Below are 16,853 nucleotides of genomic sequence, written 5' to 3' on the forward strand. Positions count from 1 at the left end.
CCCGACCAGGGATCGAACCCACGTCCCCTGCATTGGAAGGCGGATTCTTTACCACTGGACCACCAGGGAAGTCCCAAGAGCTCTTTAGTTTAAATAATATTAATACCAGCATTAATTGAGTGCTTATTATGTGGCAGGTACTGTTGTAAGTCATTTATGATATCATTTAATACTCACAGTGCCCTTATGGGATGGGGCTCTGATCATTTCCAGCTGACAGATAAGGACACTGAAGCACAGAAAAGTTAAGTGGCTTGTCTGAGCTAAAACAGCTTAGATAGTACGGCTGGGATTTGAGCCTAGGCAGTCAGGCTGTGGTGCCTGGGCCCTAGTCATTTAAAACAACAAACAAATTGTGTGGAAAATTCAAATCGGGCCTGCAGGGAAATATTAGGAATCGACTGAACAATTCCAAGGACACCAGCCAGAAAGATCAGGATTTGTGAAGTCCATATCTGAACAGTCACCTAAATGGTTTCCTTAGCTAGTTTCTATAACCTACACCTTCTGTCCTTATCAAGCTTCCTATGATTCCTCTATCAACATGTCACTCCTTTGATCAAAAAGCTTCCAAGGGCTCCTTTCTGCCTATCTGATAGATCTCAAACTTGAATGTGCATCATACACACCTGTGGAGCTTACTTATAATACTGATTTCCTAAGCTGTGACCCAGAAAAGTTGATTTAGTAGGTTAGGGTGGGGCCTGGGAATCTGTGTTTTAAACAAGCTTTGCAAAACACTGGCCTATGTGGACAAAGCCCAAACGCTTTGTTCTAGCATTCAAGGCTGTCCATGACCTGGCCCCAACCCATCTAACGCCTGATATGAATACTCTATTCTAGAAAGGCCATTGTCCTCTAACGTCTCATATAGGAAGCGTTTCTAACTCTAAACCTTTGCCCACACCCTCCTACCCATCTGGAATGACCTCCTGCCTTCTTTCCTCCTATCCAAACACTATACATCCTTCAAGGTGAAGCCCAAGTTTCACCTGCTCTACAAGACTTAAAATCCTTAAACTCTCCAGACCAGAAGGGTTGAACAATTAAGTCTCTACTTTCTGACCTCAATCCTTTTGGTATTTAACTGGTTTCAAGAGTATATGCCTTGCTTCCCCAATTAGATTGATGGCTGCCACTACCCACATGTGGCTATTTAAATTTAAGCTAATTAAGATTAAATAAAATTAAAATTTCCATTCCTCAGTCACAGTAGCCACATTTCAAGTGCTTAACAGCCACATGTGTATTGGTCAGCACAGAGAGAGAACATTTCCACGTCACAGAAAGTTCTAATGGACAGCGCGGCAGGAGTCTGCTATGGCTGTCACAGCCACAGCTACCTTCTTATATACACTCCCTATAAACATTGCTTGCTGTGAAGTTAAGTAAATATGTATCCTGACCACAAAATAGTGATGGATTTTCTTTTTAAACTCTGATTCCTATTTCCAGTAAAAATAAGGAGCTCAGGAGATAAGTTTCGAATGTAAATATCACTCAGCATTTCTAATCAAGTCTCAAAACCCTTGCCTTTTCTCAGCTCTCATCCTCCTTGACCCCTCGGCTGTATGTGGCATTATGTAGAGCAGATTTCCCTTGTCTACTCAAAATGCTCTCCTCCTTTGCTTCCATGACGCTGTAACAACAAGAATGATCACCATTAATATACTGAGCTCTTACTGTGTGCCAGGCACTGTGCTAAGCATTTTACATACCTCATCAACCATATTAGGTAAATACTATTATTATCACCATTTTAGAGATGAGGCATCTAAAGTTCAAAGAGGTTAATTGATTTGCTCAAAGTCACAGAGCTAATAAGTGGTGGTGCTGGGACTAGAAACCTAAACCTCTCTTAAGGTTTTTCTCAAGGGTCATTACTAGATCAAATGCCTAAAATAGGCAAGGCAGACCATCAATGACAACATCAAAGAAAGGAAACAACCCATCGAAGGGAATCTCTTCTTTTCTTTTCTCCCTTTTTCTTCCCTGCCCTTCTAAAACTCTCTTTTATTCTATCTCACATAGCCCTCTGATAGATTTTCAAGGTCTTAACAGCCTGGGGAATTTAAACCCAATTAATAAGTACTTGAGAAAAAGTAACCATAGTAGGTCAGGGAGAGCAGGGACCATATATTGCCTTTCATTTTCAGGAATTCTGTTTTTTCCTAAATACCCTGTAGGCCCTTAACATTAAAACTTGTGTTGTTCAGGACTTGGAATTTCGATTGAAGCACTCTGCCAATAGTCCATTTTAATTACACTGGAGACTGTTTATAGCTTTTCTGTTCTCTGGGCTAGACTTTGTGTCCAGCAGCTACTACTAGAGCTAGTCAAACATGACAGAAATGCTGGAGGAGTCTGGCTTTAGGTTGGAACAGTCACCTGCTTACTAGTGTTTCACATTACCCTGCTTACTGATACCCTTAAGCAGGTCAAACTTAAGCATTCGTGGCCAGTACACCGAGCGTGAGGATATAGGAAAAAAAAGTTTATAGCAACTCTGAGCCCTGACTTCATGTAAAAGAGACAACCTGTTGATCCCCTGAGCTCACCAGGCTCCCATAATGTGTTCTGAGCTACATAAGGCATAGTTACTCGAGACAGGGAGCTACGTTAATGACTGTGCAGACCCTTTAGGGTTTGAAGCCTCCATTACTTAGGTTAAAGAAGAATAAGGAGTATGGAAAATCTCTGTACCTTCCCCTCAATTTTGCTGTGAACATTAAACTGCTCTAAAAAAGTCTCTGTGGTTGCCAAGGTCTGGGGGGAGGGATGGATTGGGAGTTTGGGATTAGCAGATGCAAACTAGTATACAGAGGACGGATAAACAACAAGGTCCTACTGTATAGCACAGGGAACTATATTCAATATCCTTGATAAACCATAATGGAAAAGAATATGAAAAAGAATGTATATATTGGGCTTCCCTGGTGGTGCAGTGGTTGAGAATATGCCTGCCAATGCAGGGGACACGGGTTCGAGCCCTGGTCTGGGAAGATCCCACATGCCACGGAGCAACTGGGCCCGTGAGCCACAATTACTGAGCCTGCGCGTCTGGAGCCTGTGCTCCGCAACAAGAGAGGCCGCGATAGTGAGAGGCCCACGCACCGCGATGAAGAGTGGCCCCCACTTGCCTCAACTAGAGAAAGCCCTCGCACAGAAACGAAGACCCAACACAGCCATAAATAAATAAGTAAATAATTAATTAATTTTTTTTAAAAAAAGAATGTATATATGTATAACTGAGTCACTTTGCTGTACAGAAGAAATTAACACAACATTGTAAATCAACTATACGTCAATAAAATTAATTAAAGCAATAAAGTCTTAATAAAAAAAGAAAAATAAGGAGTACTGGCTTCTCTTCCTAGCTCTGCCACTAACTGGCTATGCATGTGTGTGTGTGTGTGTGTGTGTGTGTGTGTGTACAAATATTTAGTGAGAACTTTTTTCCTTTTATTATCCATTCATGTACCATAAATATTATAGGGTTTTGTTTTGTGTTCTTATATTTTACATAAGCGTAATTATACAGAATTTTATGCAAGGTTTTTTCTCAACAGTATGGTTTTGTTACATTTTGCTCTAGTTCTATGTTGCTACATGTAGTTATAACTCATTTCAACTGCTTTATGGAATATCATCAGACGAATTCACCATACTATAATTTATGTATTAATTCTGTTGATAGTAAAAAATGGAAAACAACCTAAATGACTATCACAAACTAAATCCTTCAGTGGACATCTGTACATGCATATGTATCCTTATTCACATGTGGGAGAGTTTCTCTTGATTAAAAATCCATGAGTGCTGTACACCTGAAACTAACACGACATTGTAAATCAACTATACTTCAGTCAATCAATCAAGCAATAAATAAATAAATGTACAATTTAAAAAAATCCATGAGTGGAATTACTTGGTCATAGGGTATGCATAAGTTCAGCTTTAGCAGACACTGGCAAATACTTTTCCAAAGTAGTTGTACCAATTTACACTACCACCAATAGTGGAAGAAAGTTCCAACTGACCCACATTTTCATCAGTACATGGTATTGTAGGTCTTTTTTCATTTTAACCACTCTGATGGATGTGTAGTGGGATCTCATTGTGGTTTAAGTTTAATTCCCATGATGACTAGTGAGATGGAGCACATTTCATAGGTTTATCATCTGATATGCTTTCTTAAAGGAGATACAGACAAGAACGAGAAAGAGGTGAGAGGAAGGATAAGGTGGGGAGGTAGTGACTAAGGGATGGGGGTGGGATGATAACACTGTAGAAAGGGGAGCCTAAGGGCATTAAATCACACTTTCTAAGCAGACCAGTTTTTCTGAGGGCTAGCCAAGTGTACACAGATTTGGGAGTCTCTTAAATTCAGCAGCTAAAGGTGCTATAAAGGTGCATGTAAAAGTGTATGTTAAACATGTTTGAAGTAAATCATAAAAATCTGGCAGCGACCAAAGGCCAAGTTCTCTTTTCCACAACAGCAGCAGCTCTCGCTGCTTCCTGGCACCTTTCACCAAGTCAAGTTCCGAACGGGCTCTCAACGCCCTCATCTCAAAAAATGACAGCTCTGGCTTTGTGGATTCCACTTACAAGGCCACATGATACCAATGTTAAAGAGCACAGAATGGTAAATATTCTTCCCTTCCAGCTTTACTGAAGTATGACTGACAAAATAAAATTGTAAATATTTAAGGTGTACAACATGATGTTTTGATACATTTATACATTGTGAAATGATTACTACAATCAAGCTAATTAACATATCTATCACCTCACGTAGTTACCTTTTTTCTTAAAAAAAAGTGTTCTTTTTACCTAGTACCAATCAAACAGAACTTTCTATGGTATTCGGTAATAGACTGTAAAGTAACATGGTTTAGATCACTGCATCTCAAACCTTCGTGTATGTGTGAATCCCCTGGAGATCTGTTACAATGCAGATTCTGATTCAGGAAATATGAGGTGACACCTGAGATTCTGTGCTTCTAACAAGCTCCTGGATGCTGCTGATCCAGGACCACACTTTGTGCTTACAACATGAGCTATGGAGTCAGACAGACCTGAGTTTAAATCCCAGCTCTGCTTTCTTAGCTGTGAAATCTCTGGTAAGCTATTTAATCTCTCTGAGCCTTAGTTTCCTCGCCTATAAAAAGATAAAAATTACCTACTTCATAGGTTTGCTGTGAAGGTTAAGTAAAATAATGCATATAAAATATGTATAGCCCAGTGCATGGAAAGAGTAAGTAATTGATAAATGCCAGCTATTGTTAATATTCCACGAACTGGCACTCCTACACATTATGATACTCTGAAGACTTGTGCTTCAGAATGATTATCTGGAAGCACTGCAAGAGCCTAGATTAATCAGAGAGAGACAGATTGAATCATATTTAGTCATATTTTATGTTGAATCATATTTAGTCATATTTTATGTTAGGCTTACTTTATTGTATTCTAAGTCTTTGAAAATTGAGACTTCATCTGTTTCAGTCAGGGTCCCAGCAGGGAACAGATGGTGCACTTGCATTAGCATAATTAGTGGAAAGTTTACGAAAAGGACTATCCACAAAAGTGTGAGCAGAGTATAGGAAAACAAAGAGGGATAGATAGTGCAGTAACTTGGTGCTGTTACCACCCCTACAGCCAAAAGTATGAGGGGAGGGAACAGATACCAGAAAAAGGAAAATGTGGTGTAGAGAGGGTCCCCTTGAAAGGTGCTATGACCTTTAGTTAAGGGATAGCAGCCAACCAGAGGCAATCCTATAAGAAGGAAGCCAGGAATAAACAACCTGACCTCAGTTTCTTTTCTCCCTTTGATGTTCTGCCAGGGATCTCCACTGCCCAAACCCTACCAGAGGCCAAGAAGGAAAGAGAACTCACTGATGTAATCCATATAGGTTAGCCTCCTGGGGCACAGAGCAGGGTATAAAAGGGCAGAGGGTGGATCAGGAAGGGTAAGCAAAAGATATCTGGTACATCATCCATGACACATATACTCAACCAAAATTCTATCCAAAACAGAACACTATTCTGACCAAGCCAAAAGAGAACAGACTACTATTTTAGACAAAGCTAAACTCAACTAGTTTATCACCAAATGAGGATCAATAACTTCCAGGGTATCTCCCCATCAGATGTCCTATAATCATCCAAAACTCAACACATCTACAACTGAAATCATCTTCCTCTATCACCATAACTCAACTTTCCCATTTCCATCAAAGGTGGCCTTTGATATGTTAGTCTCTCAGCCTGAAACATTCTTCCCTTTCCTCCTTGTATATTTAAATCTTACCTACCTACCTTTAAGTTCTAACTCAAACACTTCTCCTTCCTTCAAAAGGTCTTCCCCCAGCTATTTTAGCCTACAGTGATTTCCCTTTTCTCTGGACCCTCATTGCCAGTAATTTAGTCACTAGTGTCAGGTATTGTTATTTAACTAGTTTGGGGTATATATACCATTGCCCCAACTAAATAGTATACTTCTTGAAGGCAGGAACTATGTCTTTATTTTTTTCTCCTTGTCAAGACCAAGCATCTTGAGACTTACTGAATATATGTACATGACAAACACCTAAAGAATGAAGAATAGGGAAAGAATAGCAGGATTCAAATTTTTAATCTCATTTTTCTATGAGAGCTTCTCAGAAAAAGGCTCTCTGAAGAACTGCCTGGCCTTACATAGAAATATGCAGGCACAAAGGACAGCTCTGTTCTCATCTATCCACTTGGCATTTTTAAAACACTCTTCTAAGTAACCCTTGGGTTAAATAGAGAATCAAAACAGAAATTACAAACTTTTTAGAAATGATCAGCAAGGAAATCAAAACCCATGATATGCTGCTAAAGTGGTACTCATAAGAAAGTTGTAGCATTAAATTCATTTATTTATTCCAATATATTCAAATATATTTCAACTGATAATACATGATTTTCACTGACAAAAAATGAATTAAAGTCAACTCAAGAATACACATAAATAACAATAAAATATACCCAAAGAAAGAAATAATTAAATATTTTTTCAAAATTAATGGCCCATTTCTCTCTAGTCTTCCTTCTTACAACAACAAAAAAAAACCTGGACAAAATAACAATCAAGTGTAGGAAGACTCTGAAAAGTGGAAAGAAGAAAGTGGACTGCCTGGAGACTTTAGGATGTGAGGAACACTACAGTGGTGAGTTGCCTGGGATTTCTTTTTGCTTCCCATATATTGCAGATAAGGCACCGGAGAAGACTACAACCTGAAATTGCCAAAAGGCCCAGACCAAGAAAAGCCCCAAGAGAAGATCGTTCCCTTTAGTTAAATAATCAGGGAAATGGCTGCCTAGCAGAACAGAAAATATTTTTGATAATACCCAACCTACTCTAACCAAACATCAAAGGAAAAACTGCCCCTTCCCTGTGGTGTCAGTGGTGCCAAATAGAGCCACCCATGTCTGGCCCCTCATGGCAGCAGTTAGACAGGGAGAGTTGGCCCTCTGTTTCCCCCACAAGTGTGATATCAGTGGGACCAAACAGAGAACAGAACTTCCACCCCACCTCCCTGGTAGCAAAGAAGTGGAACAAGGCAATGCAAGGTGGTGCTAGCTGGCACTCCATTTGCCCACTGGAGTAATGTTAGTGGGGCCATCCCCACCTGGCAGCAGTGAGGTAGTGAGAGTCAACCCTCCATTCCCCATTTTTCCATCTGGTGTTGAAGGGATCTAGGAGGGAGCTGAACTTCCACACCCTTCAGGAAGTAAAGAGCCTCAGGGGGGCTGTGGGAAAATGAAAAAAGGACAGAATTTATATCATTGGAGTCTCAGAAAAAGAGAAAAAAGACTATAGGGCTGAAAAAGTATTTGAAGAAATAACTGGCTGAAAGCTTCCCAAAGATGAAAATGTGGATATTAGTAGACTGTGATAAGTTTCTTATGTATAATGTAATAATTAGAGTAACCACTAAAAAATCTATTTAAAAATATGTTCAAAACGTGTAGAGATAAACCAAAATGGAATTCTTTAAAAAGGTTCAAGGGACTTCCCTTGTGGCATAGTGGTTAAGAAACCGTCTGCCAATGCAGGGGACACGGGTTCGAGCCCTGGTCTGGGAAGATCCCACATGCTGTGGAGCAACTAAGCCCGTGCGCCACAACTACCGAGCTTGCACTCTAGAGCCCGTGCACCACAACTACTGAAGCCCGTGTGCCTAGAGCCCGTGCTCCGCAACAAGAGAAGCCACCGCAATGAGAAGCCCGCACACCGCAATGAAGAGTAGCCCCCGCTCGACGCAACTAGAGAAAGCCTGCTTGCAGCAATGAAGACCCAACGCAGCCATAAATCAATCAATCAATCAATCAATAAATAAATAAATAAATATCTTTCTAGAAAAATTAAAAATTAAAAAAAAAAGTTCAAGTAACACACAGCAAGGCAGAAAAAATTGAGAAGAGGAACAAAAAACAGAGGGAACAAACAAGAAACAAAAATAAAGCAGCAAACATAAGCCTTAACATATCAACAATTACATTCAATGTAAATGGCCTAAATAAACCAATTAAAAAATGAGTTTGGTAGAGTGGCTTAAAAAAACATGACCCAAACATGCTGTCTACAAGAAATCCAATTCAAACATAATGACATAGGTAGGTTGAAAAGAAAAGGATGTAAAAAGATATACCATGTATAGTGTCAAAAGATAAAATAGACTTTGGAACAAAGAAAATTACAAGAGACAGAGAAGGATATTACATAATGATAAAAGGGTAAGTTCCACAAGAAGACGTAGCAGATCTAAGTGTGGATGTATCAAACAACAGAGATGCAAAATACATAAGGCAAAAACTAATAGAAATGAAAAGACAAATACACTTAGAAAGTTCAATATCCCTCTCTCAACAACTGATAGAACTATTAGAAAATCAGCAAGGATATAGAAGAACTAAACACCACCATCAGCCGACATTTGCAAAACATTCAACCCAACAGAAGAACACATTCTTCTCAAGAGCCCATGTAACATTCACCAAGACAGACCATCTCCTAGACCATAAAATAAATTTGAACAAACTTAAAAAAACCAAAACTTTAAAAAAGTGTTCTCTGACCACTGTGAAACCAAACTAGAAATCAATAACAGAAAAACAACAGGAAAATCTCCAAACATTTGGAAATTAAGCAACTCACATATAAACATATCATGGATCAAAGAAGAAATCTCAAGGGAAATTTTAAAAATACACTGAACTCAATAAAAATGAAAATACAATATAGTATCAAAATTTGCAGGATGCAGCCAAAAGCAGTGCCAAGAAGGAAATTTATAGCACTAAATCCCTACATTAGAAAAGAGGAAAACTCTCAAAAAAAAATCTAAGCTCCCATTCTACTTTAAGAAACTATAAAAACAACAGTAAAATAAACTCAAAGCAAAGAAGGAAGGAAATCATAATGATAAGAACAGCAATCAATAAAATTGAAAACAGAAAAACCATACAGAAAATGAATGAAACAAAAAGCTGGTTCTTTGAAAAAAATCAACAAAACTAATAAACTTCTAGAAAGACTGACCAAAAAAATAAGATGCAATTTACCAATATCAGGAATAAAAGATGAAATATTGCCACAGAACTTGTATACATCAACAGGATAAGGGAATACTATGAACAACTTTACACAAATAGATCTGACAGTTTAGATGAAATGGATCACTTCCTTCAAAAGCATAAATTACCACAACTCACCCAATATGAAATAAATAATTTGAGTAGTTCCATAACTATTAAGAAAATTAAACTCATAGTTCAAAAGCTGCTGAAAGAGAGATCTCCAAGCCCAAATGATTTTACTAGAGAATCCTATCAAACCACTTAAAGAATTAACATTAATTCTACACAATCTCTTTCAGAAAAGAGGAGGGAATTCCAAGTCACTTATGAGGCCAATATTATCTTGAGATAAAAATCAGATAATGCCAGTAGAAAAAAAGAAAACTACAGTCCATTATCACTCATGAACAAAGATTCAAGAATCCTCAACAAAATATGAACAAATAGAATTCAGCAACATATAAAAATAATTATGTACCACAACTACGTGAGGTTTATTCCAGGGATACAAGGCTGGCTCAATATTTGAAAATCAGTGTAATCCAACTATCAACAGGCTAAAAAAGGAAAACCATATTGGTCATGTCAAATGATGTAGAAAAAGTGTTTGACTAAATTCAACACCCATTCATGATAATAGCTCTCAGCAAATAAGGAATACAAGATAACTTCATTAACCTAGTAAGGAACAACCACAAAAAACCAGAGCTAGCATTTTCCTTAAGGCTGAAAGACTGAATGCTTTCGGAAACAAGGCAAGAATGTCTGTTCGCACCACTGCTATTCAACATAGTACTAGATATTGTAATCAGCACTATAAGGCAAGAAAAATGAAATTAAAGGAAAAAAGATTAGAAAGGAAGAAATAAAACCACCCATTTATGGATGACATGATTGTCTTTGTAGAAATTCACACACACATACGTACACACACACACACACACACACACATACACACACTCTACTGATACTACACACAACAAACTGGACGGATCCAAACGGAATTATGTTGAGTGAAAAATCTAATCTCAAAAGGTTACATACTGTATGATTCCATTTATATAACATTCTCAATAATGAAATTATAGAGATGAAGAACAGGTAAGTGGTTTCCAAGACTCAGAGGCATGGAAAGAAAGATGATTGTGACTATAAAGGAGCAGCAAGAAGGATCTTTGTGGTTAAGGAACAGTTCTGTACTTTTATTATGGTGGTGGTTATAAAAATCTATTCATGTGTTAAAATTGCCCAGAATTTCAGGACAACTGGATATCCACCTGCAAAAGAATGAAGTTGGACCACTTCTTCATACCATTTATAAAAATTAACTTTAAATGGATGAAAAACATTAGTGTAAAGCGTAAAATTATACAACTCTTAGAAGAAAACAGCCATAAATCTCCATGAACTTGGATTAGGCAGTGGTTTCTTAGATATGATACCAAAAGCACAAATAATAAAAGGAATAACAGATAAATTGGACTTCATCAAATTTAAAAAATTTTGCCGCAAAGGACACCATCAAGAAAGTAAAAACACGACCCACATGATGGGAGAAAATTTTGAAAATCATATATCTGATAAAGTTCTTGAATCCAGACTATATAAATAACTCTTACCACTCAACAATAAAAAGACAAACGACCAAACTTTTTAAATGGACAAAAGATTTGAATAGATATTTCTCCAAAGAAGATATACAAATGGCCAGTAAGCACATGAAAAGATGCCCAACATCATGAGACATCAGAAAAATGTAAATCAAAACCACAATGAGATACCATGACACACACCAGGATGGTTATAATCAGAAGGACAGATAATAAAAAGTATTGTCAAAGATGTGGAAAAATTGGAACCTTCACACTGATGCTGGAATTGTAAAATGGTGCAGCTCCTTTGAAAAGCAGTCTGGCACTTCCTCAAAAAGTTGTTCCCATATGACTTAGCAATTCCACTCCTAGACATATCATCAAGAGAAATGAAAAGATATGCCCATACAAAATTTTGTACACAACGCCATCACAGCATTATTCCTAAGAGCCAAAAAATAAAAACAACCCAAAATGTGCATCAACTGATGAATGGATAAACAAAATGTGGTATATCCAATACAATCGAATATTATTTAGCAATAAAAAGAAATAAAGTACTGATACATGCTACAACATGGATGAATCTTTAAACTATTATGCTAAGTGAAAGAAACCTGTTACAAAGGATTACATATTGTATCATTCCATTTACATGAAATGTACATAATAGGCAATCAATAGAGACAGAAAATAAATTACTGGTTGCCTAAGGCTGGGGGTGGGAAGAAAAGGTGAGTTACTTCCAACAAGGAATACCCTACACAGCAAAGTTATCATTCAGAATTGAAGGAGAGATGTAAAACTTTCCACACAAGCAAAAGATAAAGGAGCTCATCAGCACTAGATCAGCCTTATAAGAAATGTTAAAGGGACTTCTTTAAGCCAAAACAAAAGGGTGCTAATTAGTAACAGGAAAATATATGAAAGTAAAATCTCACTAGTAAAGGTAAATATATAGTAAAATTCAGAAAATCTAATGTTGTAAAGGTGCTGGATTAATCACTTATAAAGCTAGTATGAAGGTTAAAAACAAAAGTAGTAAAAATAACTATAACCACAATAATTTGTTAATAGATACACAAGATAAAAAGTTGTAAATTGTGACATCAAAAACATAAATCATGGGGAGGGGAGTAAAAATACAGAGATCTGGAATGCATTCAAACTTAAACTGTTGTCACATTAAACAGACTGTCATAAGTTGTTATATGTAAGCCTCATGGTAACCACAAAGCAGAACCTTATACACAAAAGATAAAGGACTACAGAAAATCATCAAATCACAAAGGAAGAGAGCAAGAGAAGAAGAAACAGAGGAACTACAAATCAGCCAAAAAACAACGAACAAAACTGCAATAAGTACACACCTATCAAAAATTACTTTAAATGTAAGTGCACTAAAGTCTCCAATCAAAAGACATAATGTAGCTGAATGTATTTAAAAAAAAAAGCTAAGACCCATATATATGCTGCCTACAACATTCTGAAAATGAAGGGATGGAAAAATATATTCCATGCAAATGAAAACCAAAAGAAAGCTGGGACAGCTATACTTACATCAGACAATATAGACTTTAAGATAAAGACTGTAATAAGAGACAACGAAAGTCATTACATAATGATAAAAGGGTCAATCCAACAAGAGGATATAACATTTGTAACTATTTATGCACCCAACATAAGAGCATCTAAGCAGATAAGCAAATATTAACAGACCTAAAGTGAGAAACAGACAATAATACAACAATTGTAGGGGACTTTAATAATGCAGTTTCACCAATGGTTAGATTATCCAGACAGAAAATCAATAAGAAAACATTGGCCTTAAACAACACATTAGACCAGATGGGTTTAACAGACATGTATAGTACATTCCATCCAAAAGCAACAGAATAAACATTCTCCTCAAGCACACATGGAACATTCTCCAGGATAGACCATATGTTAGGCCATAAGTCTTAATAAATTTAAGAAGACTGAAATCATATCAAACATCTTTTCTGAACACAATGGTATGAAATTAGAAATCAATTACAAGAAGAAAACCAGAAAATTCACAAATAGGTGGAGGTTAAGCAAAATGCTACTGAACAACCAATGAGTCAAAGAAGAAATCAAAAGAGAAATCAAAAAATATCTTGAGACAAATAAAAATGTAAATACAACATACGAAAACTTACAGAATACAGCAAAAATGTTCTAATATTGATTGCAGTGATAGATGCACAACTCTTTGAATATACTAAAAACCACTGAATTGCACATTTTAAATGGAAGAATTGTATGGTTTGTGAATTATGTCTCAATAAAGCTGTTATTTTTTAAAATGCATAGACCTATACACACACATAAATGAGTGCATGTAAAACTGGTGAAATCTGAGTAAGGTTTATGCATTTTTATCAGTGTCAGTTTCATAGTTCTAATATTGTACTATAGTTATACAAGCTATTATCGTTAATAATAGGGGAAGCCAGGTGAAATGTACATAGGACCTCCTTGTACTGTGAATCTGTAGTCATTTCAAAATAAAAAGTAAAAATCCTGAATATACCATCAACAGACAAATAGATAAAGAAGTTATACACACACACACACACACACACACACAATGGGATATTACTCAGCCATAAAAAAATGAAAATTTGCCATTTGCAACAACATGGATGGACCTGGAGGGCATTATGCTTAGTGAAATAAATCAGACAGAGAAAAACAAATACTATATTATCACTTATATGTGGAATCTAAAAAATAAAACTAGTGAATATAACAAAAAAGAAACAGACTCACAGATATAGAGAACAAACTAGTGGTTACCAGTGGGGACAGGGAAGGGGGAAGGGCAAGATATGGGTAGGGGATTAAGAGGTACAAACTACTATGTATAAAATAAATAAGCTACAAGGATATATTGTACAGCACAGGGAAAATAGTCAATATTTTATAATAACTATAAATGGAGTATAATCTAGAAAAACTCTGAATCATTATCTTGTACACCTGAAATTGATATATTATAAATCAACTATACCTCAATTAAAAAAATATAAACATTCATCTTGTTAAAAAAAATCCTGAACATGAATGTTTATTCTAGCTCCATTCACAACTGCCAAAAATTGGAAATAATCCAAATGTTCCTCAGAAGATAGAATACACTGTGGTACATCCACACAATGGAATACTGTTTAGCAATAAAGAGAAACCGACTATTTATAGACACAACTATTTGGATGAATTTCAATGGCATGAGGCTGATGTAAAAAAACCAGTTTTAATCATAAATGTATGATTCCATATATATAACATTCTCGAAATGACAAAACTATGATAATAGAGAACAGATTATTAGTTGCCAGAGGTTAGTGGGGTGGGGGAGGTTGGGGAAGAGGTGAAACTATAAAGGGACAGCAACAGAGAGCTTTTTGGGGTCATGGAACTGTTCTGTATATAGATTGTGGTGGTGGATACATGAATCTATGTGTCTTAAAACTGTATAGATGTGGGTTCTTAAAGTCTACTTTAAGGTATGATAATGTTGAAAAGAAAAGAGAAAGGAATAGAGAATAAACATGTAGATTAAATAAGATGATGGTTACTAGGGTGTTCACTTTACAGTAACTCTTTAAGCTAAGTTTTGTTTTGTGTAGTTTTCTGTATCTTTATTTTAACTAAAAAGTTGTTTAAAATAAAAATAACAGGGATGAAAGGGGAAATGGAAATAACCTGGGTCAGGGAAGGCTTCTTTTGAGGAGGTGACAGGAAGATGAGAGAATTGAGAGATGAGAACGAACCATGAAAGTGAAGGGTGGGAGGAGAGTATTTGAGGCAGAGAACTGGAGGCAGGAGAGAAGGGGTAGGATAGAAGGAGGTCCTGATGCAAGAACAAGTAGCTGTTCACATCCATCCCAGCAATAGGAGGTGTGTGTGTGCGTGTAGATTTATTATAAGGTACTGGCCCATGCATTTATATAGTCTGGCAAGTCCCAAGATCTGCAGGGTGAACTGGCAAGCTAGAGATTCAGGAGAGCCGATTGTTTAGTTCCAGTACGAGTCCTAAGGCCTGAAAACCAGAAGAGTGGATGGTTGTAGTTCCAGTCCAAAGGCCAGGGGACTCAAGACCCAGGAAGAGCCGTTGTTTCACTTTGAGTCTGAAGGCAGGAAAGAAGTCAATGTCCCAACTCAAAGGCAGTCAGACTTCTGTCTGACTCCTTCCTCTCTTACTTGGGGGAGGGTCAGCCTTTTTGTTCTTTTTTTTTTTTTTAAAGAACAAAGCTTTTTAAAAAATCAATTAATTAATTAATGGCTGTGTTGGGTCTTCGTTTCTGTGCGAGGGCTTTCTCTAGTTGCGGCAAGTGGGGGCCACTCTTCATCGCGGTGCACGGGCCTCTCACTATCGCGGCCTCTCTTGTTGCGGAGCACAGGCTCCAGATGCGCAGGCTCGGTAATCGTGGCTCACGGACCTAGTTGCTCCGCGGCATGTGGGATCTTCCCAGATCAGGGCTCGAACCCGTGTTGCCTGCATTGGCAGGCAGATTCTCAACCACTGCGCCACCAGAGAAGCCCCAGCCTTTTTGTTCTTAGTCCTGCCTCCAACTGATTGAATGAGGTCAAATTAGGGAGAGCAATTTGCTTTCCTCAGTCTATTTAAATGTTAATCTCACCCATAAGCACCCTCACAGAAACACTCAGAATAATGTTTGGCCAAATATCTGGGCACCCCATGGCCCAGTCAAGTTGACACACAAAATTAACTTATTACAGTATGTGTATTACAAATGTATGAAACAACTTCATTGAAGGAGTCAGGGTAAGTGTGGTGACCCAAGTGACTTTGGAAATAAGTGGAGTCTGTAACACTAAAGGCAAAAGAGACTGCACTAAGGAAATGTGAATGAGGTATGTACTTTAGTTAATAATAATGTATCAATACTGGTTCTTTAATTTTAACAAATACTAGTGTGAGGTATTATAAAAATTAACAAACAGAAATCTCGAATAAAATAGAGTCAAGGAGCCAGAAGGGGGAGCTCTCACAACCTACGACAACAGCAGCCCCCAACAAGAAAAAGAAAAACCTCCTCTTTTTGCCTGGCAAGAGCTCAGCCAGTGAGAGACTGCCACAACTCAGCCAATGAAAAGCCACTATACTTCGAACTCTCAATTCCTCCAATGGGCTCTCTGCTTACTAGCCTTCCCGGCTTCCTCTTTGAACTCTCGCTAAGAGTTCTCGTCACGTTGAGGCGGAGGGAGTTGCCCGTGGCTCGCCACCGTTGCAGACCGGGAATTAACAATTCTCTGCTGATTCTGAGTAAGTCCACTTTTACCTCAGAAGTAACTGGAAGTCTGTTTGTTTAAGGTCAACATTTTGCGGGCCCATACAGGGATCCAGAGGAGACCTCCAACGACTCTGAGGCTGGTGCGCAGACAGGTATGGTAACTAAAAATCCCACTGAATGGTTTTTTATTGCTGACCCTGAGGTTTAAGGGTAAGTTTTTCTCCTGAATCCAAGCTTCTGCCCTCTTTGTGTTTTGAAGCTCTCCAGGTTTAATTTGGGATCTATTTTAACGGTTTATTCTTTCTGATTAAGGCCTTATTCTGTCTGTGAGTACTTCTTTGGCACTTCGGCCTGGTTTTTTTTTTTT

The 16,853-nt window shown here is 37.6% G+C and overlaps 1 protein-coding gene across 7 annotated transcripts in view; it reads right to left on the reverse strand.

Moving 5' to 3' along the window:
• TRMT2B (tRNA methyltransferase 2 homolog B) overlaps nucleotides 1–16,853 on the reverse strand; it is a 122,142-nt gene that overhangs the window by 34,821 nt on the left and 70,468 nt on the right. Inside the window, exon 14 of one of the 7 annotated variants that reach the window (XM_068533531.1) lies at nucleotides 1,534–1,639. The exons of the other annotated variants lie outside the window; for them this stretch is intronic. Coding sequence (XP_068389632.1) covers nucleotides 1,540–1,639 — 100 coding nt within the window. The 3' untranslated portion in view covers nucleotides 1,534–1,539. The remainder of the gene's footprint in view (nucleotides 1–1,533; nucleotides 1,640–16,853) is intronic. 7 annotated transcript variants of the gene reach the window in all.

The sequence above is a fragment of the Eschrichtius robustus genome, chromosome X (assembly GCF_028021215.1).
Source record: "Eschrichtius robustus isolate mEscRob2 chromosome X, mEscRob2.pri, whole genome shotgun sequence".
NCBI lineage: Eukaryota > Metazoa > Chordata > Mammalia > Artiodactyla > Eschrichtiidae > Eschrichtius > Eschrichtius robustus.